General features: G+C 35.2%; 1 protein-coding gene across 1 annotated transcript in view; it reads right to left on the bottom strand.

Annotated features, from left to right (window-relative positions):
* Window positions 1-1,479: 1,479 nt before the first annotated feature.
* Window positions 1,480-23,352, bottom strand: part of scn1laa (sodium channel, voltage-gated, type I-like, alpha) — a 44,957-nt gene continuing 23,084 nt past the window's right edge. Inside the window, exons 13-27 of the mRNA XM_066687478.1 lie at window positions 23,087-23,222; window positions 22,538-22,776; window positions 22,091-22,264; window positions 21,227-21,583; window positions 20,300-20,776; window positions 13,753-13,873; window positions 12,636-12,790; window positions 11,760-11,933; window positions 10,357-10,479; window positions 7,402-7,674; window positions 6,239-6,292; window positions 5,807-5,944; window positions 5,073-5,177; window positions 4,432-4,702; window positions 1,480-4,154 (exon numbers count right to left, since the gene is read on the bottom strand). Coding sequence (XP_066543575.1) covers window positions 2,962-4,154; window positions 4,432-4,702; window positions 5,073-5,177; window positions 5,807-5,944; window positions 6,239-6,292; window positions 7,402-7,674; window positions 10,357-10,479; window positions 11,760-11,933; window positions 12,636-12,790; window positions 13,753-13,873; window positions 20,300-20,776; window positions 21,227-21,583; window positions 22,091-22,264; window positions 22,538-22,776; window positions 23,087-23,222 — 3,990 coding nt within the window. The 3' untranslated portion in view covers window positions 1,480-2,961. The remainder of the gene's footprint in view (window positions 4,155-4,431; window positions 4,703-5,072; window positions 5,178-5,806; window positions 5,945-6,238; window positions 6,293-7,401; window positions 7,675-10,356; window positions 10,480-11,759; window positions 11,934-12,635; window positions 12,791-13,752; window positions 13,874-20,299; window positions 20,777-21,226; window positions 21,584-22,090; window positions 22,265-22,537; window positions 22,777-23,086; window positions 23,223-23,352) is intronic.

The following is a 23,352-nucleotide window of genomic DNA, read 5'->3' as shown; positions in this document are numbered from 1 at the left end:
ATTACATATTAAGTTCTCAAGACTATTGAGGAGATGGTGTAGTTTTTGAGGTCTAAATTTAAATTTACACAAAACTTATATGTTGAATGTAGCTGATTTGAATAAAATATATTTTGCTTATGTAAATGGGTAGGATTTATTAAACCTGAGAGCTAGTGTGGGTTTTATTAATTGAATTAACATTTAGTATGTATTTATTTGTTATATTATATATATATATATATATATATATATATATATATATATATATATATATTATATGTATTTATATATATATATATATTGTGTTTGGTTTAGCAAATCTTCCCATTGACATTGAATCCATCAGTATTATAAACCAAATGTTTGTTACATCCACATATATTAGCATAATATATACTTGAACACACAGAAATGCTTCATTGGTTTTCACCATTTTATTGAATATAACCAATTATGCATTAAGCATACATACTTTACTTAAATAGCAAAGACCAATACAGAAAAAGTGGTGCTACAGTAAACATAATTAGTGTTAATGTGCTGAGTGCAATGTGGCGAATAGGTGATCGAGTTGTAGGACAAAGAAAATATAAACAAATTTCTAAGACATACCTGAGGTACAATAAAAATGTAATCTTTATTCTTTTGGCTTTTTAAATGCTTGTTTTATTATTATTATTACCATAAGTTAGGGTAATAGCATTATCCTGCATGCAGTTCACTAGCACACTACAAGCATAATAAAAGATGGTGTCTACTGAATGTCTGCTTGTGTACTTCCATCCAAAAATGCCTTATATATAGAGAGAGAGTATAAGCAAGTTCAGTACTATGCTTTTGTCAAACAAAAACAGTAGACCCTTTTTTCATTTATCACATTACTCTGTGTAAAATTAACCATTTCACATGATAAATTAAATTAAATAAATAGAAAAATGTAAACAAATGCAGAAAAGTGTGTTCTTCTTTGACAACCCAGTTTTCAGGCAGTGCTACTGAATCTTATAGTAGGGTCATGTATTCTCCAGTTTGCCTCCATTTTACAATATCACTGTGTGGAAGCCAGTAAACCTTGGTCCCATTTTATAAAAAGAAAGTTACATAATAAAAGCAATGTGCAACAATTACAAAAATCTATACTTCCCCTTTATTAGTTAATTTTGGAAATATACTGAATGAAAAAAGTGCTATGGATCTAAAGTAATAAAAGTGGCTATAGTGTTGGCCTTAAGCCCATATCTTTATAGCATATTTTATATACAAAAAATGTTGAAAAATAAATAAAATGAATATATTACATTATTTATATTAACATTTAATAAAATCTAACCACTTTTTTTTCGCAGCTTAAGCAGATTGCGTTCTATTTTGTCTGTCTATACAGAAGACAATATTTGTTTCTTTTTATATATATATAAAAGAAAAAAGAAACTCTTCTATTTACGTTTATATATATATATATATATATATATATATATATATATATATAAACGTAAATAGAAGAGTTTCTTTTTTGTTGAGACAAAAAGAAAGGAAAATAAATATAAAGATAAGCAGCAAACTATTGCTTGATGACATGGAGAAATTAGGTTTTGTTGAACAATTTTGTTTCATTTTACCACTGACATATGGCTTCCCGAATCTGAAGACTTAGTGACAGAGGAAGAAATATAGCATAGGCAATATAAACATGCATCAGTGACAGCCTTCAAACTACTTATGATATAGAATACAGCATATTACCTGTCAGAAGCTTGCAAACTAGATAGGTGGTACATATCTGATGCAATAAACACTGTGTCAAGGACCCCTGCTTGCTCAAACATACAGCACAGAAAAAATAACTATGTACACCACAGAGGGATTTCTTTGCTTTACAAAATGTTGCCTTGCTGAGAGTTGAAGATGGCTAAACAATACTGTGGGATTTAAAGAAAGAAAGAAATAAGGTGTACTGTACTATATTCTTGGACAAATAAAACCATCATGTGTCAAATTGAAATCAGGAATGCTGGGGGGTGGGGTGGGGGGTGTTGATAGGGTGTAATTGTTCCTCCAGTTTGTAGAAAACTGCAACAAGTTAAATGCTGATATGCTGTTGGTATATTAACACAAACCATTTCCTCTCAGCTTACAGATGGTTTATAGGATTCGAATAGGCACATACAGATGTCTGGATTTACCAAAACATGATTAATAAGCACCTCAAATGTTGAGAGCCACCCTGAAACACTGATGTGGATAAAATATACTTTTTTATCGTTCTTTTTTTGGTGACTGAATGATTCTACATGCATGATAATGAGTGCACATGCTTTCATGCAAAAAAGTGTACATGTTTCAAAACATTGTTAGTAAAACACTTTTTTGTTGTTGTTTGTTCCTGGCCCTCTTACCATTAAAGCAGTACATATACCCCCGCCCCTGGTAACATAAAACCCAATTACAAAAATTGTCACATAATATAGAACAGACAACCAATGAATTATAAACAATGAGTTTACCAACAGAGTTTATAAAAAAACAAAAAACAAAACAAAAAAAACATTAAGAAGTATGGCAGTTGGAATGCAAGACACTGGGTGTAATAGAAGTAGAAGTACTAAAGTTTTTAAGGTTTCAACAACACTCAAAAGAAAAATGTTTCTGGTTCCATATACTGGCCCCTACAGTCTGAGTAGCCATTTTGACTCTCCCCTTAAGCAGTGTCAGCTGGTAGTTAAAGCAGTAACCTCCTGTCTGAGTCCCCTCTGCCATTTAGAGTCACAGTCTTCTCATGAGGGTCACTGCCTCATATTAGGCACTGACCTTACATTTATAGTTAAGTAAGCACTGTCAGTTTGGCATAGATCTCCACAGAAGAGGGGAGTCCAGTTGACACAAACAGGTCACCTTCAAAGGCTGTAAACAATTTGTCATATAAATGGAATTTTTAAGTTTGCATTTTTTCTTTTTCTTTCCTCCTTTCTTATTTTTGTTTTACTTTTTGTGCTCCCTGATATCTTTACCTTTATCCTCCTTTTCACGTTTGTCTTTCTCATATTTGTCTTTGTCTGGTTTTGTGACACTGTCATACGAAGGAGGAGAAGCTGTTGAAGGTGTCATGTCTGTTTTTTCGGTCGTGGAGTTTTCGTTAAATTTGTCTATTACCAATTCTTCTTTATCCAGTATGTTTTCCCTGGCTTTATTTTTTTCTTTGTACAAGTAAGAGGCTCTTTTAAGTGTTCGCCTTATAAGGTATCGTCTAAACGCTCTCTGAATTATAATGGCAGACATGTCCTCCTGCTTGCGACGTAAGGTTGTAGTGATTGGTTCATAGGAGACCTTGGATGGATTTGATGCCATGAAGCGCTCCTCCATTTGCCCGCGAAGGGCGTCCATTTCCCCACCCTCTCCCAGCACACGTTTTGTGAAAGCAAATAATATATCAAGGCAATGAATTCGTTCTCCACTAACCATAGGCAAGTCCATTGCAATAAGCTGGATTTTGTTTGGCTTTGGTACACGAAGCGGGGGCTCCAAAGCATCGGCAAAATTCGAAAGTTTAGCATATTCCATAAACTGTGTGGCATCAGGATCAAACTTCTCCCACACCTCATAGAACATTTCAAAATCGTCCTCACTCAGAGGCTCCGCGCTTTCTTCTGTGGCAACGCTGAAGTTTTCAAGGATGATCGCAATGTACATGTTTATGACAATTAGAAAAGATATGATGATATAGCTGACGAAGAAGAAAATCCCTACAGAAGGGTTTCCACAGTCGCCCTTCACAGAGCTGCCAGGATGGACTTTATTACTGTCACAGTCAGGTGCCCTGCTGTTAAGAATTGGAGCTAGCAACCCATCCCAGCCAGCTGATGTGGTAATTTGAAACAAGCAGATCATGCTGTTGCCAAAAGTTTCAAAGTTGAACATATCATCAATACCAGCTTCCTTCTTGACATAGGCAAAATTAGACATGCCAAAAATGGCATAGATAAACATAACTAAAAAGAGCAGTAGACCAATGTTGAACAAGGCAGGAAGTGACATCATCAAGGCAAACAAAAGTGTGCGGATTCCTTTGGCACCCTTTATGAGGCGAAGGATGCGTCCAATTCTAGCAAGTCGAATGACCCGGAATAAAGTTGGCGAGACAAAGTATTTTTCAATTATGTCCGCAAGAAACATGCCTGTAGGAGATTTAAATAAAAAAATGAAGAGTAGGGTGAAAGAAGACAAGAAAATGAGCGACATTCTTAACATTTATTTTGTTATATCTGTATATTTGTTATATTTGTTATGCTGTATATCTAAAGCTTTTCCAACCTATTGAAAGTGCCAAAAATGCATGCTAAAATATGTGAAACAAAGAAAACAATACACATTCCACTGTTTCAATCAACACTCTTTGATGTAATTATGAGAAGGAGCAATTGAAATAATTGTTGAAAAGAAAAGGATTCTTACCGACTATTGACAGAATGACAACAACAAAGTCAAAAATGTTCCAACCGATGGTGAAGTAATAATGCCGAAGTGAAATCAACTTCAGCATACATTCTCCAGTGAAGAGGACGATAAACACCAGATTGATCCAGTAAAGAATATTTTCCATTTCTTTTGTCTGGTCATCTGTTTCCACCATCATAGTAACCATGTTAAGGCATATAAGAATCATAATGGTGATATCAAAGGCTTGTTTTGTAACAAAGTCAAAGACACATCCTTGGAACTTGTTCTGGAAGAAAGTAAAAAAAAAACATCAGCATGTTTTTGTTATAGACAGAATTGGATCTGGAAGTAATTCTGTTGGAAAAATTAACAAACATTGTAAAACTAAAATTAAATTAAGCAACAGTTTAATTATCCATTCACCTGGCTAATATGATACATCACTTTTCAAGGTTGATTATTCATTCTACAAAGAATTTTACTTTAGGCTATATAAAGAAACATATAAAGAATTCTGCCATGTAGTTAATTAATAATACATATTTAAGTAAAGTTATTCAGGTATAGTTCATGTTAGTGTTAATCAGTCCTCTAAAACTCAATGGACCACATTCTTATAGTCTCTCATCTTTCATACACAGAATAATCATATTTACCGCTGGTCTGGGAATAGGCTTTTGTGGTTTCTTTGATCCCAGCTTCTTCATAGCATTGTAATATTTCTTCTGTTCCTCCGTCATGAAGATATCCTGACCTCCAAAGTAATGGACCAAAACAAAGCTATTTACAAGCTTGTACATTTGTATTTTCATGGTTCCCGCTGTTTCTAGGGCTGATTGCATAGCTATATGGAAATTGCTTAAAAGCTTGAAAAGCAAAACACCTTTAGCACAACGCTCATGTCACTGTTAGTCATAGAGCAAAAGCCTTTCTGTGTGGCTCGGGGTCTTGAGACTGCTGAGTCAGATGCCTGTTAAACTAAATCATCGTGTTATACGGCCCCCAGTAAATTCTAAAACAAACTGTTAGAAGAACAAAACATTGCTATAGCTGCATGTACTGAGCTACTCTATCTGTCATGTAACATCCAAATCCAGGACACAGAACTAGGTAATTTATACCATATATATTTTCTTGTTATTTCTATACCACCTAACCTTGTTCTTTTCTATTGTGCCCTGATTTTGCATTACAGCTTTGTAAGATGGTCATATCAGGCATCTATTATAGCAAAGACTGACACTGGAGGCATTCCTGAGAAGCAAGACTTCAGAGTTTCATTTGTGATGATTTTTGTGTGAAAAACAAGCTGAATGTTGACTATTCATTTTTTTTTTCTCATGACTTTGGCAAGCTATCCTGTCAATGCAATGTAGATGAGTATACTTATCTTTTTCTTCTGTTGATTGAAATTGTCAATAATGACACCAATGAACAGGTTCAGTGTGAAGAAGGAGCCAAAGATTATAAAAATAACAAAGTAGAGGTACATATAAAGGTTAACTTCATAGTCCGGTTGTTCTTCCAACTAAAAGAGAGAGAGAGAGAGAGAGAGAGAGAGAGAGAGAGCGAGAGAGAGAGAGAGAGTCATGATTTGTATTATACTTCATTAAATGGTCTCACATTGCAATATTATTATACATACTGTTCTCTTGGTTAAAAAATAAGAACGTTCAAATATTAATTAAATAAGATGCATTATGACCAAGGTATTGAATTCAATTTTATTTCAATACTACTATGACAGAAGCCAGACGGATGACCTAGGAGGTGCATTTATTTTCAGATACCATTATTACATCCCAGTATAATCATCACTTACATCACGAGAATCCACAGCTGCGTACATGATATCCATCCATCCTTTGAACGTAGCCTGTAAACGGATAACATGAGAAAATATTCAACAAACCAAATCATCAAAAATGTTCTGGATTGTTTAAATACACAGAAATAACGGTTTTAGATATAAATAAATAAATACATGTTTTTAGAATAAATTGCTTATTTGTCTTTGTCTTCCCATACTGTTTTACAATGTCTCTGTCATGGGATTACAAGCTCTTAGAATAATGGTTTTACTCTGACTTCACATGATATAAACGGGTAAGCAGTTTTTGACAACACATCAAATACTCAGCAAAATAAGCAGGGTAAATCATGATATATATGTCCTTATTTCTTAAAGATCAGACTAGGCAAGTCTGTTTCAGATTGGTTAGATGAAAATGAACTCTGAAAGGGACTGAGTTTTTTTTTAAGCAGGCATATCGTGCTACCAAACACACCACATTAAGTTTGGGAGAAAAGGTCCCCACCAACCAAGTTTGAAAACCCCCAAAGACGCCTTTTTGTTTTCCATTTTGTAAACATTATTTGAAACCAAGTATTCAGAATTTGGAGAAAAATATGACATACAAATTTTTCTTATTTACTGTATCCAAACTTGTATTGCTTGTTATGTAAAATAAAGCAGTCTCTAAATAAATTATTTATGTGACGAAGATCATAAAAAGAACAGGAACCTAGCATGAGGTTGTCCTCTAAACTGTCTACCAGTGAATTTATTATGAGTGTTAAAGTGTTTTTTCTCATCACCTATCCCTCACAAGGAATACAAGTCCAACAAGGAAGCGTGATCTATTACACTTTTGTCCTTCCTTTTTTCAATGCTCATATTCCAAGAATACGCATACATGTCATTATATTTTATATTTTAAACAGAATCACAGTTGATACTTCTAGATCACAAGTATAAACTCTGATTCTGTTTAAAATATAAAATATAATGACATGTATGTGTATTCTTGGAATATGAGCATTTACAAATCAACATTATTCACTTTCATTTACTACCTAGCATGATTACATTATTTTTCTTGAAGTGTAATACTGCAGGTTAATAACACTGTGCTTGCTGCACTCATGCTAGTACCAATGGCATAGTGTCAAGAGATTGAAAATGTACCATAAAACACTGCTTACCACTTGTAGCAGTGCAAGGTATCCAGCTCCCACATTGTCAAAGTTAATCTTTACATTCTTCCAACGGGCTGAATCGTTGAGCTTCTCACACTCGCTCTTATTGTTTACGATATCTGGAGGAAATCTCTCATTGGTTGTGGAGTTCACGCAGTGATAGTACTTGCCAGCAAAAAGATTCACACCCATTATACTGAAAATAAGCCAGAATATAAGACAGACCAGCAGCACGTTCATGATGGATGGAATTGCCCCAATAAGAGCATTAACAACCACCTGTATCAAGAAACCGGATAAGAGAATATTTAGACAAGTAATATTGAGTTTTATAGCATATAATGTTCAACAATAACTGGAATTTTTCAACTAGTAATGGTGAAAAACAGGGGGAAAAACAGGCAAAAGCAATAAACAGCTAGCGTACATATCAATCTCAACATAGAAGATAGGCATAACAACATTTCATTAAAAACTACAAGGAAAAGAAGGAATGCTATTTTCAAGGGACACAAATTCACAGTATTTCGAATTTTGACTACTGTAATGTAAAAAACAAAAAGGGAAAAAAACCTTGTAGAAGCACGATGAAGTCACAAAAGTGTTTACTGTAAATGGAAAAACAAAAAACAAATAACAAAGAAATTAAGTTAAATACAACCAGCAGGCAACATAAAAATGCAATACAATATAAAACATCAACGTAGATCAAAAGCAATGGAAAGTCTATTCATGCAAATGGGAGAATTGAATGACTTGCTGCAGCAGAAAACAATTATGACATATTTCTTATTAATGTAATATTAATTAGCAAGCTTGTTTCTTAAAGTAGACATTGCTTTATAGTGTGATGAAAAAGAAGTTCAGACAAGCGGGAGTTTATAATCCTTTCCCTTAGGTTATGATTATCTCACAAACAAGATATCTCATATTTATGAGAAAGTTGTGTATTATAACATTTTTTTCCTCAGAAGCACTGACATTAGTTTTTATCATCAGCTATCTATTGGACAGTAAACTGCAGCAGAGGAGAACATCCACTGATTAGTGTGTGTCAAAGAAATGTAAATTCACTTTGATTTATTTCATAACCAAGGGTTATATACACATGAACTATCCAGGCAAATGACTATACCTGTTATGGCTGGCCTGGTTAACATGGCTATACAGTACCAGTATTGCTGCACACATATAATTATGCACATGATAAAATATGTTTCTTCAGTAAACATGTATCTATACTAGTATAAGCCACCCACAATTATTATAATTTTTTTAATATCATTTCTTACATCCTGTTTCTTTTTTTTTTTTTTGATGTAGCAATATGCTTATACATTTCACTGCGTTTTGAATGAGTTATGTTTTGGGTGATTTCCGAATGTGAAAACATATCAGTCATTAAGAGGAATATGCCGAGGTATTCTAGTGATTTCAATTCGAGTTGGGCTCTGAAGCTTCACTTCCACTCACATACACCACAGTGGACAATCCACCCCCAAGCGAAAGTGATGTTTGATGAGGGAACTAGAATTTACTTTACTGGAAAAATGATCTTATTACAGGAATATTTGTATATTTAAGAATTATTCAAAACTGAACTAAAGGCCAAGCCGAAAGCATACAAGCATCTCCAGGTTTGCCACAATTCCTTTTATGTTAAAAAGGGTGGTTAAATGTACAGAAAAGCAAACCACATATGCATCCAAATTTACCACGGAGGCCAATTTCTATTTCCTAGCAGACAACTTGGTTGCTGTGTATGATTTAATGTGGTAAAATACATTTCAGACACCATGAAGGCAGACTACATCGCAAAAAGGATGCTTCAAATAATTTGTTTAAACCAGAAAGCAATTATGATTGGGCTCCAGCCGAATCCCTGCCACAGCTATTCCTATACATTATTATTTCAAAGCTCATTTGTAAAACGAGATACACAACATTAAGAAATATTTAACCAGATAGTGATTTGATCTGAAAAATGACTTCCAATTTATTCATAATACCTCTGAAATAATACTGGAATTCTGGAAGTCTCTGTCCAAAGCAGAAAAATGGCCCAGATTTATATCAGATTTATATATGATTTATATCAGATTTTCACAGAATCTAAATAAACCATTGTCTCAAGAGATACTTAGCACAGCTCTCAAAAACCTATTCTCAGTTTCCTGAGTTTCTCTGGGTGTCATCGGCCTGGCAGTTCAGATAAACTGCATGTAAGGGACAGAAAACCCCACTCACTGAGTGTGCTTTCATGGATCGTTAAACCTGAAGGTCATTCCTCAGAGAGAACTGGTTTTGCTTCACATTAGCTAATGCATCCAATTAGTGGGGGCAGGGAGACTGAGAGACTGTTTGCTTGGCTGCTCTCTCATTTTGCAGGGAATCAATCCAAATAACTAAAAGAGGATATCTAATTCAAAAAATACAGACAGCTTACATAAAATGAAATAAAATAACTGTTCTTTTTCCAGAAAAACTGCAAGAATCAACAACTGTAGGCATATTAATATATTCCTCCCATCTAAAATATATAATTATTTTTAGAAAACTAAATAAACTGAATTACAAATCTGATAAATATACACTGGATCCTCAGACTGCAGCCCAGTCAGAATGGCTCTGTATTTACATTAAATAATGATGCACATGTTTGAGCTAATTGAGCTGATCTGCAATACTAAGGCTTTTTTCACTCGTGTGTTATTATTTTTGCAGAAGAGAAACGGAATGGGTTCAAAGTCTGAAATTTAACACACAAAAAAAGCTCCCATTTCCCAGCTGTTATTGTATTTATTCATTTGTTAACCTATTACAGTTTGCTGATAAAGTATTTGTAAAAGAAGATCCAGACAGGCTAGCAGCCCTTCGTTAACTGGTCATTGCTAATTTCTACTTTTTGCAAGGACACACATCAACAGGCGTGCAAAGTCACATACTTTACATTCATCTTACCCTCATCCCCTCGAACCGAGACAGGGCCCTGAGAGGTCTCAACGCTCTCAATGTCCGCAGGGACTTAATGGCACTTAATTCCGAGAAGCCCATAGCATTGGCTACTAAGCTGACCAAAGAGACCTACATCAAAACAGAGAAGCAATGATTTGGAGGTCAGAGAGATGTATTGCCTGTCAAAACTGAATTTGGGACATTTTCTGTGCAGGGAATCTTTTTACAAAACCTTCAACTACAAATAACGGAGCATTCATTTCTATTCCACTGGACGTGATCCCTATCTCATTTCCAGTGTCCCTGGGCATTAGAGCTACACATATTAAAGATCTTTTGAGGAGTATAAAAACCAGACTAAGTTCACAAGTCTTCATGAAAGGAAAGTGGTTTTTACTTTTTACCTTCGAGTTTCTCCATTTACAATTATTTAGACAAGTGCCTCTCTAGGCTTTTGAACCATCTCTCCAACAATTTGATAAGGACATTTCTCTATTGGAAAGTGTTTGTTCAGTTTGAATATGATGACCTTCCAATGGTGATGGGTTTCCAATCATTGCAATGGGTTTCACACACACGCACTAATTTCACGGATGAAATATCTCAATTTGGGACGTATTCCATACCTCAGTGAAATGACTTTGAGGAGCCCCAATTTTGCTGATGCTGCTCTTCAATTCTATATTATGAAATCTGCACATAATGTGTCTCTATACTGTTAGACATAAAAGTAAATCTAACCAACTGAGTTCAACAAACTATATGCACTGGATACTATGGCATTAAAATAATTTCTAAGTGTGACATCAATTAAAGATAGGAACCAGTGCTGGTTTTAATTTGATTTTAAACAGCAATCCTTGGCAAAGACTGAGTAGTATATCATTACAATTATACTGAGTAAAGAGAAGTTTTTGTCTAAAGTATTAAGGGATTGAAACATCTTTGGATAGCATCAGTAGGGATGACAAAAACATTTGTATTTCTTTGTAGTAGATTTTACAGGAAGCTAAAAGTAACCATCATCCCTTTAGGACTCCAAACATAAATATCTTTACCCATCTGAAAGTAAAGAAATAAAACTTTCAGAATGATTTTTGTTTGAATTGCAATTGTGATTTTACAACTGTCTACAGACATTATTATTATAAGTAGTAGTAGTATTGTTGTTATTATTATTATTATTATTATTATTATTATTATTATTATTATTATTATTATTATTATTATTATTATATTTCTATATTAATTTGGTATATTTAATGCTACTAAGTAAAATACAATATGTTGTCCTGCTGTGATTCGATAATTGAGGCAAAAAATCCATTGGGCTCTGACATGAATTTCTCAAATTTCGTAAGAAATAAAAAACCTGAAAACATTTAGTAAAAACCATAAGAAATACTTACATCAACAATCAAGAAGTCCAGCCAACACCAGGCATTTGTGAAGTATTTCACAAAGCCATAGGCTACCCACTTCAGTAGCATTTCCAAGATGAAGATGTAGGTAAAGACTTTATCTGCATATTCCAGCACTATCTTAATGGTCTTCCTCTGTTCAATATAAATATCTTCAAAAGCCTATAAGGAAACAAAATTATAAACAGGATTTCTGAATAATATAATGAATAATATATTGTATTTCTTGTAAGTCACTTACATGATCAATTCAAACTCACATGTATGATACATGAAAAAGGAAACAGAAAATGTTACATAATTCCTACACTCCTTTATTTTCAGACTCAATCTAGATAAATGTATGGTAGGCAGACAGACATTATCAAAGCAGAGTTGAGTCTTTAAAAGGAGGTATCATTTCACAATGATGTTTTTTCCCCAAAAAAATACTGGAACAGAGGTCTAGGAGTCAATTACACAATCTGCAGTTTAACAGTGTGTTTACAGGCAAATGCACAACTAAGATTAGGTAAAAGCAGTTTGTGTGCATATACTCATTTAAGAGAGGTCTAAATGTGTTAATGAAAAAAACATTCAAATTGGTGCTGACATGCTTGGCAGACCATTATACTCCATTACTTCACAACCTGTCTTCACCTCAGTGAAGAGTAAACTTCCAAGTCGCCCTTCTATTTAATGCCAGGTGACATTGCCGCTGCCGAGATGCCCGCTTTGTTAGTTTGGGACACAAGGGAATCAAGGGATGGACAACAAATGCTAAACAAATGTGGCGGCTGCTCGAACTATAATAGCTAGATATGTCTTTAGTCCTGGAGACTTCACTACAAACCACTTTAAAACATCAATAACAACTCCACTTACCAACGCCCCACTGCTGAGGAGGATCATAAAGATAATGAAAGATTCAAACCAGTTGTGTTCTACAATCCTGAAGCAGGTTTTCCTCAGAGTCCACCATTGCTTCCAATTTCCTTCCTCTATGTTTACCTGACAACACTGGAACTTTCGAACACAACCTACAATTACAAATGAAAAATACATGTAAAAATTTGACATTCTTTTGATTCTGTTAAAATGACCTTTTTTTCAATATCAGACATTGAGTGCAAATATTTTCTAATCAAAATACTGAGGTCAGTTTTCTCTTTTTCTTTTTTCTTTTTTTGCTTTTGCTTTTGGAGTCATTCAAGTGCAATGATCATTGCTCTCCCCCAGGGGCAGAAGCTTGAAGAAAATGGCATCTTTTGCAGACAGATACACTCTGACTGGTTTTCCTGAAGATAAAATAAAGCACAACGAAGAATCAAAAGTACAGATAGAGGTTTTAAATTAGCATGATAAGATGAGGAGTCTCCTCCAGTTACTCTTTAGTCCAGTTCTCACTATATTTTGCCTCCACGACAATCACTTGTGAGTCTGACTTCTCATGCTTCAATATGTGCAGTATGTAGCCCCTTAAACTGCTCCATTATTACATTAAATAGTAGCCTGCTGGATTACTGAAGATTCTTAAGAAAGAAAGGACACAAGCACTGAAATCCAGTGAGTGTTTACACCCAAGCAAAAATGTTATTGGGAATACTGTCTTATAGTAGTAGTAGTAGTAGTAGTATAGTAGTAGTATATATATATATATATATATATATATATATATACTACTTTCAGAAGGATGAATAATATAGGCAGCAGTGTGGAGTAGTGCTTAGGGCTCTGGAATCTGGAGGTTCAATCCCGGGTGGGGGATGCTGCTGTTGTACCCTTGAGCAATGCACTTTACAAAGCTTGCTCCAGCAAAAACCCAGCTGTAAAAATGGGTAATTGTATGTAAATATAATCTGATATATTGTAACAATTATGTCGCTCCTGGATAAGGGTATCTGCTACAAAAACGTAATAACAACAATGGCTTCAGCCTGTTTCCAACAGTCTTTCTTTTGAAAGTTGAAAGGGGAAAGCTGACCTATCTAGTTATACCCACCTTCAGTGAAACATGCTTCTGGATCAAGAGATTCCTCAGGTTCGATCTCTATTGGTTCTCCCTCACCAGGTGGCTTAATGTCAACAGTGCTGCCCTCCGAAGAACTGAACTGATCTAGTTTCTGAAATAAGAATTCAGTTACATAGACATTACAACAGAAGCGCTCTGCAGTCGCTGGCATCGGCTTCAGATCCGGCGTACTACATCTTCAAATTCATAACACTGGTTACATTTGTAAAACAACTGATGCAAGCTTTACTATCGGTAAGCTCATAGGGTTGGAATTCAGTTAAGAGAGTTTGTGCTGTAGTTGTATTATTTCATGCAGGTCAATCAAAATACCTACAGATTATACATATGGAATACAATTGTAATTATTTTTTACTTCAATCCAAACAAAATGATCTTTGCATCTTTACATTTAAAATAAAGGACTGTATCCAGGTATGAACTGTAGGAATAATTGATTTGAATTAAGTTACTTAAGTCACAAACTGTATGGCATGCAGTATTAACAGTGCAATTCCAATCCAATCCTGTGATCTAACCTTTAGAAAGCTGAAGTATTTTCATGTCTATTGCAGATGAGCCCCAATGTGCAGAAAACAATTTACCCCTCAGAGCAGACCATCTTAATTTACAGATCCCCCCCGACATTATCTTCATTGACATGAAAACACATACTTCCATTCCTTGTTAGCAGTATTCAAGCTTCAGTCAGTTCTAAAAAGGAGGGTATGCACATTAGCTTTACAACAGATAGCACTACTGTACACTTGGTCCAAAAATGCCCAAAAAACGATTGATAGGATATTTACACATCCATGCCCTGATAACATACAAATAACAATCTGGAATTAGATTTACAGCTGAAGATCGAGTGAAAAGTGAAAGACACCAGGAAAGTAAACTAAAAGCAGAACACAGGTCTCCTCCTATTTGTGTAAAGAAACAAAGTCCTCATTTAGGTAATCACATAGGGTAGACACATTTCTTCACCAGTATACACTTGAAGAGGAAGATCTAGTCAGTGACTCCAATGTAAGGATTGATGTGTATATTTAAATGGCTTCATCCTTCTTATTACTTATCTTGAAGAGGGTTTGTAATCAATAATTGCCATAAGAAACATGTATGATTTCCAGATGTATTGGGTAATATTAAAATTAAAGGAAACCACTGAAGAATTGATGTAAGAATCTGTAACATGGTGTGGTCCCCTTCACGTCAATGCATCAGCACAGGCAGATCATGCCAGTGTGGCGCCCAGCATTTCCCTCAGGACATACAGTACTGTGCAAAAGTTTTAGGCAGGTGTGAAAAAAAGTAAGTAAAGTAAAGTAAAGTAAGAATGCTTTCAAAAATAGACATGTTAATAGATTTTGTTTATCAATTAACTAAATGCAAAGTGAGTGAACAGAAGAAAAATCTACATCAAATCCATATTTGGTGTGACCACCCTTTGCCTTCAAAACAGCATCAATTCTTCTAGGTACACTTGCACACAGGTTTTGAAGGAACTCGGCAGGTAGGTTGGCCCATACATCTTGGAGAATTAACCACAGTTCTTCTGTGGATTTAGGCAGCCTCAGTTGCTTCTCTCTCTTCATGTAATCCCAGACAGATTCGATGATGTTGAGATCAGGGCTCTGTGGGAGCCATACCATTACTTCCAGGACTCCTTGTTCTTCTTTATGCTGAAGATAGTTCTTAATGGCTTTCGCAGAATGTTTGGGGTTGTTGTCATGCTGCAGAATAAATTTGGGGCCAATCAGATGCCTCCCTGATGGTATTGCATGATGGATATCTGCCTGTACTTCTCAGCATTGAGGAGACCACTCATTCTGACCAAATCCCCAACTCCATTTGCATAAATGCAGCCCCAAACGTGCAAGGAACCTCCACCATGCTTCATTGTTGCCTGCAGACACTTATTTGTGTACCGCTCTCCAGCCCTTCGGTGAACAAACTGCCTTCTGCTACAGCCAAATATGAGTCCAGAGCACCTGTTGCCATTTTTCTGCACCCCAGTTCCTTTGTTTTCATGCATAGTTGAGTCGCTTTGCCTTGTTGCCATGTCGGAGGTATTGTTTTTTGGCTGCAAGTCTTCCATGAAGGCCACTTCTGACCAGACCACTGTTTTCTGCCAATTCTGAGCTGATGGCACTGCTGGACATCTTCTGATTGTGAAGGGTCTTTCATCTGCTGCAGTAAGTTTCCTTGGCCGACCACTGCGTCTACGGTCCTCAACGTTGCCCGTTTCTTTGTGCTTCTTCAAAAGAGCTTGGACAGCACATCTGGAAACCCCTGTCTGCCTGGGAGAGACCTTGCTGATCCAGTATAACTACCTTGTGTCTTGTTGCTGTGCTCAGTCTTGCCATGGTGTATGACTTTTGACAGTAAACTGTCTTCAGCAACCCAGTTGTATTCCTCCTACACAGCGGTTTCTGTTTCAGTTAATGATTGTGTTTCAACCTACATATTGAATTGATGATCATTAGCACCTGTTTGGTATAATTGTTTAATCATACACCTGACTATATCCCTACAAAATCCCTGACTTTGTACAAGTGTACCTAGAAGAAAGGGTGGTCACACCAAATATGGATTTGATGCAGATTTTTCTTCTGTTCACTCACTTTACATTTAGTTCATTGATAAATATAATCTATTAACATGTCTATTTTTGAAAGCATTCTTACTTTACAGAATTTTTTCACACCTGCCTAAAACTTTTGCACAGTACTGTATATGGTTCAGATATGATCCCTATCTTAATCAGTTAGAAACGTTTCCAGGCCTGTGCTGTTTCTGGCCATTTGCAGAACTAAGAGGAATACCTTAAACAATATATCAATAATAACCAGATATGAGGCCATGATATTGGAAAACAGCAAACCAGTGACTAGGTAGATTACTTTGCTAGTGTCCTTTATAGGAATTCTGATATTGCTAAAAGGAATATTTAAAGAGCATTGTAGATCCACAGACTGGTTGTAATTCATTAATTCCAGATCAACAGGAAGTTGATTAGTTCAGTATGTCTTTAAAGGGCAAGTATGTGTACCTCTGACAGAGATCCTAGTCTGGGTCTCCAAATACTGGAGGTTGTATACACTGTCGGAGGAAGTGTAACAGTTATGACTGCTATGATTGGCCGCTAATGCAGAATGGGGAATGATGTAAGCATGCTTAAGCTCGGAACTACCTCGGAACTACTACGTATTGTTGACAAATTATTTTTCGTAACCCTAACATTACCATCTAACCTTCAATGTCTTCTTAAGGTCTCACAATTTAAATAAAGAAAATACAAATTGTCCCTATTTATAAAATAAGGTATCAATATGTTGTAATCTATACTGTATACAGCGGCTTCATTACCAGGGTTTCAAAGACATTGCCGTCACAGATCAAGGAAATTAGGCTTGGACCATAAAAAATTAAAAGCAGTCAAAAACCACAAACTCTGAACAAAATGCTAATTCTAAATAAGATACACGATTGCTACATGTTGAGCTATAATAATTATTGTATTTTTCGTTGCTTTGTAATTTGAATCCCTGTTAATTGCAAGCTTGTCTTCTATTAGTAACAAGAGAAAATAAAAAATACTATATAAATCTTTGTAAATGCTACAACTTTATTAAATCCGTGAAGCTCCAATTGTATGCTTTCATCATTCCATTATGGATAACATTTGTAAAAGAAAATGTCATAAATATGTTTTGGGCAATGGACCAGTCTTCAAATGAATTTTGGCATATCAAAGCAAAATCCATTTCTCTGAATCAATCTGATTTATCAAGCTTAGGTGCCCGTTGGCTCTTGAGCATTAACATTAAAAACAACACAAAAGAACCAAAAATGTCAGAATGGGGTTTAACTATCAGTGAAAAAAGTGATACTGCTCATTCATTATTTATTTCAATATTGCTAAGAAGCTAATGTTGAACATAAAAAAATCAAATAAAGTTTTCAGCATCAGAGCTGCTGAATAACTAAAGAGAAAAGGAAAATAAACTGTAATGTGATCAGGCAGATAAAAAATAATTAAAAATTCAGCAATCCTTAAAATTTTGTTTTTCCTCAAATGGCATTGGCAATCTGCATGGCTTGTTTTATGTACAATAAATTGGTCTTACAAGTCTCTTCTCAATGAAAACCTGGAGAGCTTCTTGAAAACAGCTGCAATAATAACCAGATACATTAAGCTAGGTAAGGCTCATACTCAAATGTTGAATACAAACCTTTACGTTCTCATTTATCAACAAAACAACAGAGAAAATCGAGAAGAGAGAAACAAGCTCTTCAGTTAAAACAAAACCCCCCAAAATACACTTTTGCTAGTCAGTCTAATGACCCCCATCACATCCAATAACAACATTTGGTACAAAGTAGCCCTGCTGGGGAAAGGAAAATACACAATCCAGAAACGTTCTGAATTCTCATCATCTAATTTTTCATTAAACTTCCTTTCCTTCATTATTCATGCAAACCATGAATTATTAAAGTTCAGTTGAACACATTCCACACAGAACTGAAAGCCCTGCTTTGAAAATAAAATAGGATGCTATCCATTAAATGTCTATAGTGCTTGCTGCACATTACACATAAATTAACAACTTTAATAACAAAACAAAACAGAAACATATTTGATTAAAACTCCAGTGAATATTTACCCTTAACTTTGTTTCTGGAATATGCTGCTAGCTTCTTTTCCACACAAATTAAGTAGGTAATTGGTTTGAGTTTTACATACAAGAAATTGAATTTATGATCAATATATACAAACCAAAAGACACAGCACATTTCGGGGAATAGTCAATACCAAATATAGATCTGTTTCACTGTTGTTATTTTGGTAGGATTGATTACAATGCTAATTCAATGGTATATTTGACTAGATTCACTGTACACACTTGAAACAAGTTCAGCGGACATACGTATCCCAGCATGTATTTATTTTATTTTTCTGGGGGGGCTAACCACATTTTTGTCATCATGAAACAAACTATTGCTCTTTCTGTAGTATGTCCAGTCATGCTATGTTCTTCTCTTTTCCGTTTCTCATTAATGGTTTCTCCCTGAGGCTGAATAATACATTTGATTTGAATTGTATCGACTTGCACATGAGACACATTCCATTAAGGTGATTAGTATATCTCCTCAATTTTAAATTAAACGTGCGTTACTGAAATAGCTTCAATGATTAGTATGGCTGTTAAAAAATAAATCTATTGCATTTTTGTTTTTAATCAAATCTTGTACTTGCCATGTGAGTGTACATTTAAAAAGTTAATTTCAAACTGAGAAAAGATTTAATGACCTTGTGTCAAGTGTGCATTTTGAAATGACCGTAAAAGGCCATACTTTTAAGTGTCTCCAAGAAATAAAGAAATACATACATTTACCAAAGGGAGAGTGTCAACTTCCACAAGAAGAAATTAGTTAGAAAGTTAGAAAGTGGTGAGTTATGTGGCTACTTGTCAATGTAAGTTTACTGTTCTATTTCTTCAAAATATATTTGTATTGTATAGTTAGATTATATACATATATATATATATATATATATATATATATAGATTGATGTTTCGATTACTCTGATAGCACTTAGTTCTATTTTATTTTTCCTTTCTTCCCCAAGAGTCCTCTGGTAGGATGAGTCACTGCTTCGTCACACTTGACATTAGCTGTCTTTACCTCCCAATCTTTCCAAAATGTTGGTTTCTAATTACTAACGTCCTATGTGAGTTACTAACTTTACAAGAAAATAACAAAATACAGACACTTAAAAGCCTTTGAGCTGATGCAATTAGAATTATGTAACTATGTATGATTTAGAGATTACACACCCCGATTACCCTGGGCCACAATGCTGAATTTAACAATACTGTCTAGAAGCACATTTCAGATTCTAGGCATTCCCTGCGTCCCCTGCTCAGTCAGCTAAATAGAACAAATTAGGCTTTTATGACCAAATGAACACATTATGCTGGCTACCCGTTTTTTTTTTTGTACAGTTGGTTTCTTTGTTATATTATTGCTGTTCAAACAAATACCTATATCCAATGCCAACTTTGTGAAATTGGTGTAAGGCTAAAGGTTTGTAATAGAAGAAAACTCACTATAAATAAATAAATAATAGAAACCATAACTCACTTACATTACAGTAAAGAGTACAACTAGCACACACTAATCTAAGTTTGATTGCACTTACTACAATTCTTATTTCACATCAGTACACAGTGCAGATACTGCTCAGTTTAATATTTGGATAGAGGGTTACAATAACAGAATATTATCATTCCATCTTAAATTCACTACAAAGCCCAAGAAAGTATAACCATTTACGTTGAAGAAATACAATTAAAAAGACAACTCTTCAGCTTTTGCTTAACCTGCTCCTGGACGGGTATCTGTTTGAAAGGTATTGCTTTTCTTTTGTTTCTCATATCAGAAGCACAATACTCTCCAGCAGACTTATACTAGACCCATTTCCTTCACAGGAAAGCAAGCACAGAAACAGAAGGAAACATGTTTTTACCTCTTTGCTGCCTTCCACGTCTGATTCACTGCTGAAGTCCTCGGTGTTGGGGTTCTCAAAATCAGACTCCCCAACCGCAATTGGCACTGTCACCGTGAGGCTGGGATTGTTGATGAAAGACATGTAACTCTCATCTATCATGTATTTGCCCACACTACTGCCTATTCCACTGGTTGTCCCATTGCCATCCTTGTGGTATTCTGGCTCCTTGGTTAGTTCAACAGTGGTGTGATTCGATATGCAGGTCTCTTTATTGTTGTGTAGCTCATCAAGAGGCTTGATTTCCTCCAGGACTTTCTTCTGTCTCATGCACATCTTCCGAAAGAAGTCTCTCACAGTTGCTTTCATGAAAGCAATACCTTTGTGAATCCTTCCTACAGCGATCTGCAGATTGTTCATTTCGCTGTCGTCATCGGTGGCTGCCAGGTTATCTGCACTGAACGAACTCAGCAGCAGGGCCAGAAACAAATTCAACACCTGAGAAATTGTATACACACAAACATAAATGGTATAAACATATCCCTCCAGGTTTTCTTTCTTGTGTCATTTTTAAAAGGTCAGTGTGGAATAAAATCTAGACTAAGAAAAAGAAAAACATAGAACAATGTTCATTGGTGTTCAGAGTATAAATCCTTACTTCAAGCAGTATTTTGAAGCATGGAGAACAATGGGCAGATGACTGCTTAAAAACTGAACACAGATTTTATTTTACATACATTTTCCCTAATATTATAACTTTAAAAGGCATTTTGGGTTGACTAGTTCTTGGAATATTCCTGGAACCTGCCACAAAGGCCATTAAATACTGAAGACATGATGATTAGGAAAACGATAAGAGCTTGTTGAAAAACTGAAAATCAGGATAATCAAAGCGGTCTAATCATAGTTCAATTTTAAATATTGCAAGTGAGTAATCTGAAAACTTACCACAAGATTCCCAATCACCATCACCATCATGAAGACAATGAGACACATGCTCTGGCCGGCCACCTCCATGCAATCCCACATGGTCTCGATCCACTCCCCACAGAGGACCCGAAACACAATCAGGAAGGAGTGGAAGAAATCGAACATGTGCCAGCGGGGGAGTTCACAGTTTTCATCAATCTTGCAAACACAGTCCCTGTAGCTCTTTCCAAACAGCTGCATTCCCACCACAGCAAAGATGAAAACGATGATTGCAAGGACCAAGGTCAAGTTTCCCAGAGCCCCCACAGAGTTGCCAATGATCTTGATGAGCATATTAAGTGTCGGCCAGGACTTTGCTAATTTAAATACTCTCAACTGGAATTAAAAAGCAAAAACAAACAAGCAATGTTGTTAGTGTTGATGAACATTTAAAATGAAAGGCATGATTTGTGTATAGGACAGGACTAGGCAAGTGTTAATATTAGGGTTTTGGTCAAGGTAGGTCTAGGTCTAAGTCTAGAAATAGGATTGGTATAAGGGTTAAGGTATGTGTTAAGGCTAGGGATAGGATTGGACTATGTTGGCTTTAGTGTTCGTATTAGGGCGGGGGCTACGTTTTGGGTTAGTGTTAAGGAAAGGGGATGGGCTAAGGTTAACCAGGGTGATTAGTGATAAGATTTGGCCAATTAGGTTTAGTTCAAATGCTATGGTTTAGAGTCTAGCCCTAAGATGCCACCTTATCTATATCCTTAACCATTATCCCAGCTCTAGACCTGACCCCAACTAAAATAAATTCAAACATGTCCAGATACGTTCAGATTGTACCACTCTAATAAAAAATAATAATACTAAAGCATAAGCCAAATTCTTAAATACACTTACCAATCGAAATGATCTCAGAACAGATAGTCCTTCCACATTTGCGAGACCAAGCTCCATTAAGCTAAGGCTAACAATGAAACCATCGAAAATGTTCCAGCCCTCCTGGAAATAATAATAAGGATCCATAGCAATGATTTTAAAAATCATTTCTGCAGTGAAGATTCCAGTAAACACCTAGAATATCAACACAATTGGTTAGAGAGCGTACAATACAATGGGAAATATACAATATAGCTGCACCCCAAACAATAAAATAATAATAAATATATTTTAATTTGTAATGAATTACTTAACATTACTGTTAAAACCAAATAGTTCTATATTGATTATTTATAGCATCACATACACACTGTATTTTTAATTATTTATTTCCGTTATACAAGAACGACGAAGAATTAATAAACAACAACACTGAAATGAATACATATAAAACAAGGTAATACATACCAAATTTCCTACTGACAGCACATGGCTAAACTGATCTGTCATGGGATAATGCTCCATGGCCATGAATAATGTGTTTAAAACAATGCAAATCGTAATTGCAAGGTCCACAAAGGGGTCCATCACAACCAAATTGACCATCTCCTTGATTTTAAGCCATGTCGGACAACAGTCCCAAATAAGATAGGTGTTAGCAAACTTGTACCAGCATGGCGGACATTTTTGTCTGGATTCTTCAAGTTCTGGAAGAGTGAAAAATAAACATGATGGCTAAATTGATTTTTGGTTGGAGCTGCTTTTATGTGACTGTAAACTGTTAAGGAACATTGAGTGGAAACTAGGTGGGAATTTTAATTTATCTAAGCAATTTTCTTTAATATAAATTTAATGAATCTGCTGATTAATATATATATTTTCATTGGAAAAATTCAATTTGATCTCACATATACATAATTCTAATAGAACCCGAGTAATTCTAAATTTAACTGAAGATAACTGCTTAACAGTCTTTGGAATGTATAGTAATGTAGTAATGTTCATTTCAGTACATACCCTCCATTGTGTTTGTTAAAATACTCGCAACACTAAGAGCTCGCTGTCTTACTGTAGGATCCTCTAAAAAGTCCATGGATGTCCGATGAGATCCAGATCTTTTCTTCTTTATTTCTGTTTCAGTTGTAGTGGTGGCCTGCAATTGACATGCAATACAAATAATGTGGGTAATAAAATAATTTTTAAAATACAATAAAAAATGTGCTACAACATGATGTTATAGGAGCAAATTCAATGAAAAGGAATGAGTTGTATGAAGATGCTAT

The sequence above is a fragment of the Amia ocellicauda genome, chromosome 16, assembly GCF_036373705.1.
Source record: "Amia ocellicauda isolate fAmiCal2 chromosome 16, fAmiCal2.hap1, whole genome shotgun sequence".
In the NCBI taxonomy this organism is placed as follows: Eukaryota; Metazoa; Chordata; class Actinopteri; order Amiiformes; family Amiidae; genus Amia; species Amia ocellicauda.
The sequence above is the reverse complement of the archived record's forward strand: the minus strand, read 5'-3'. Positions and strand labels throughout refer to the sequence as shown.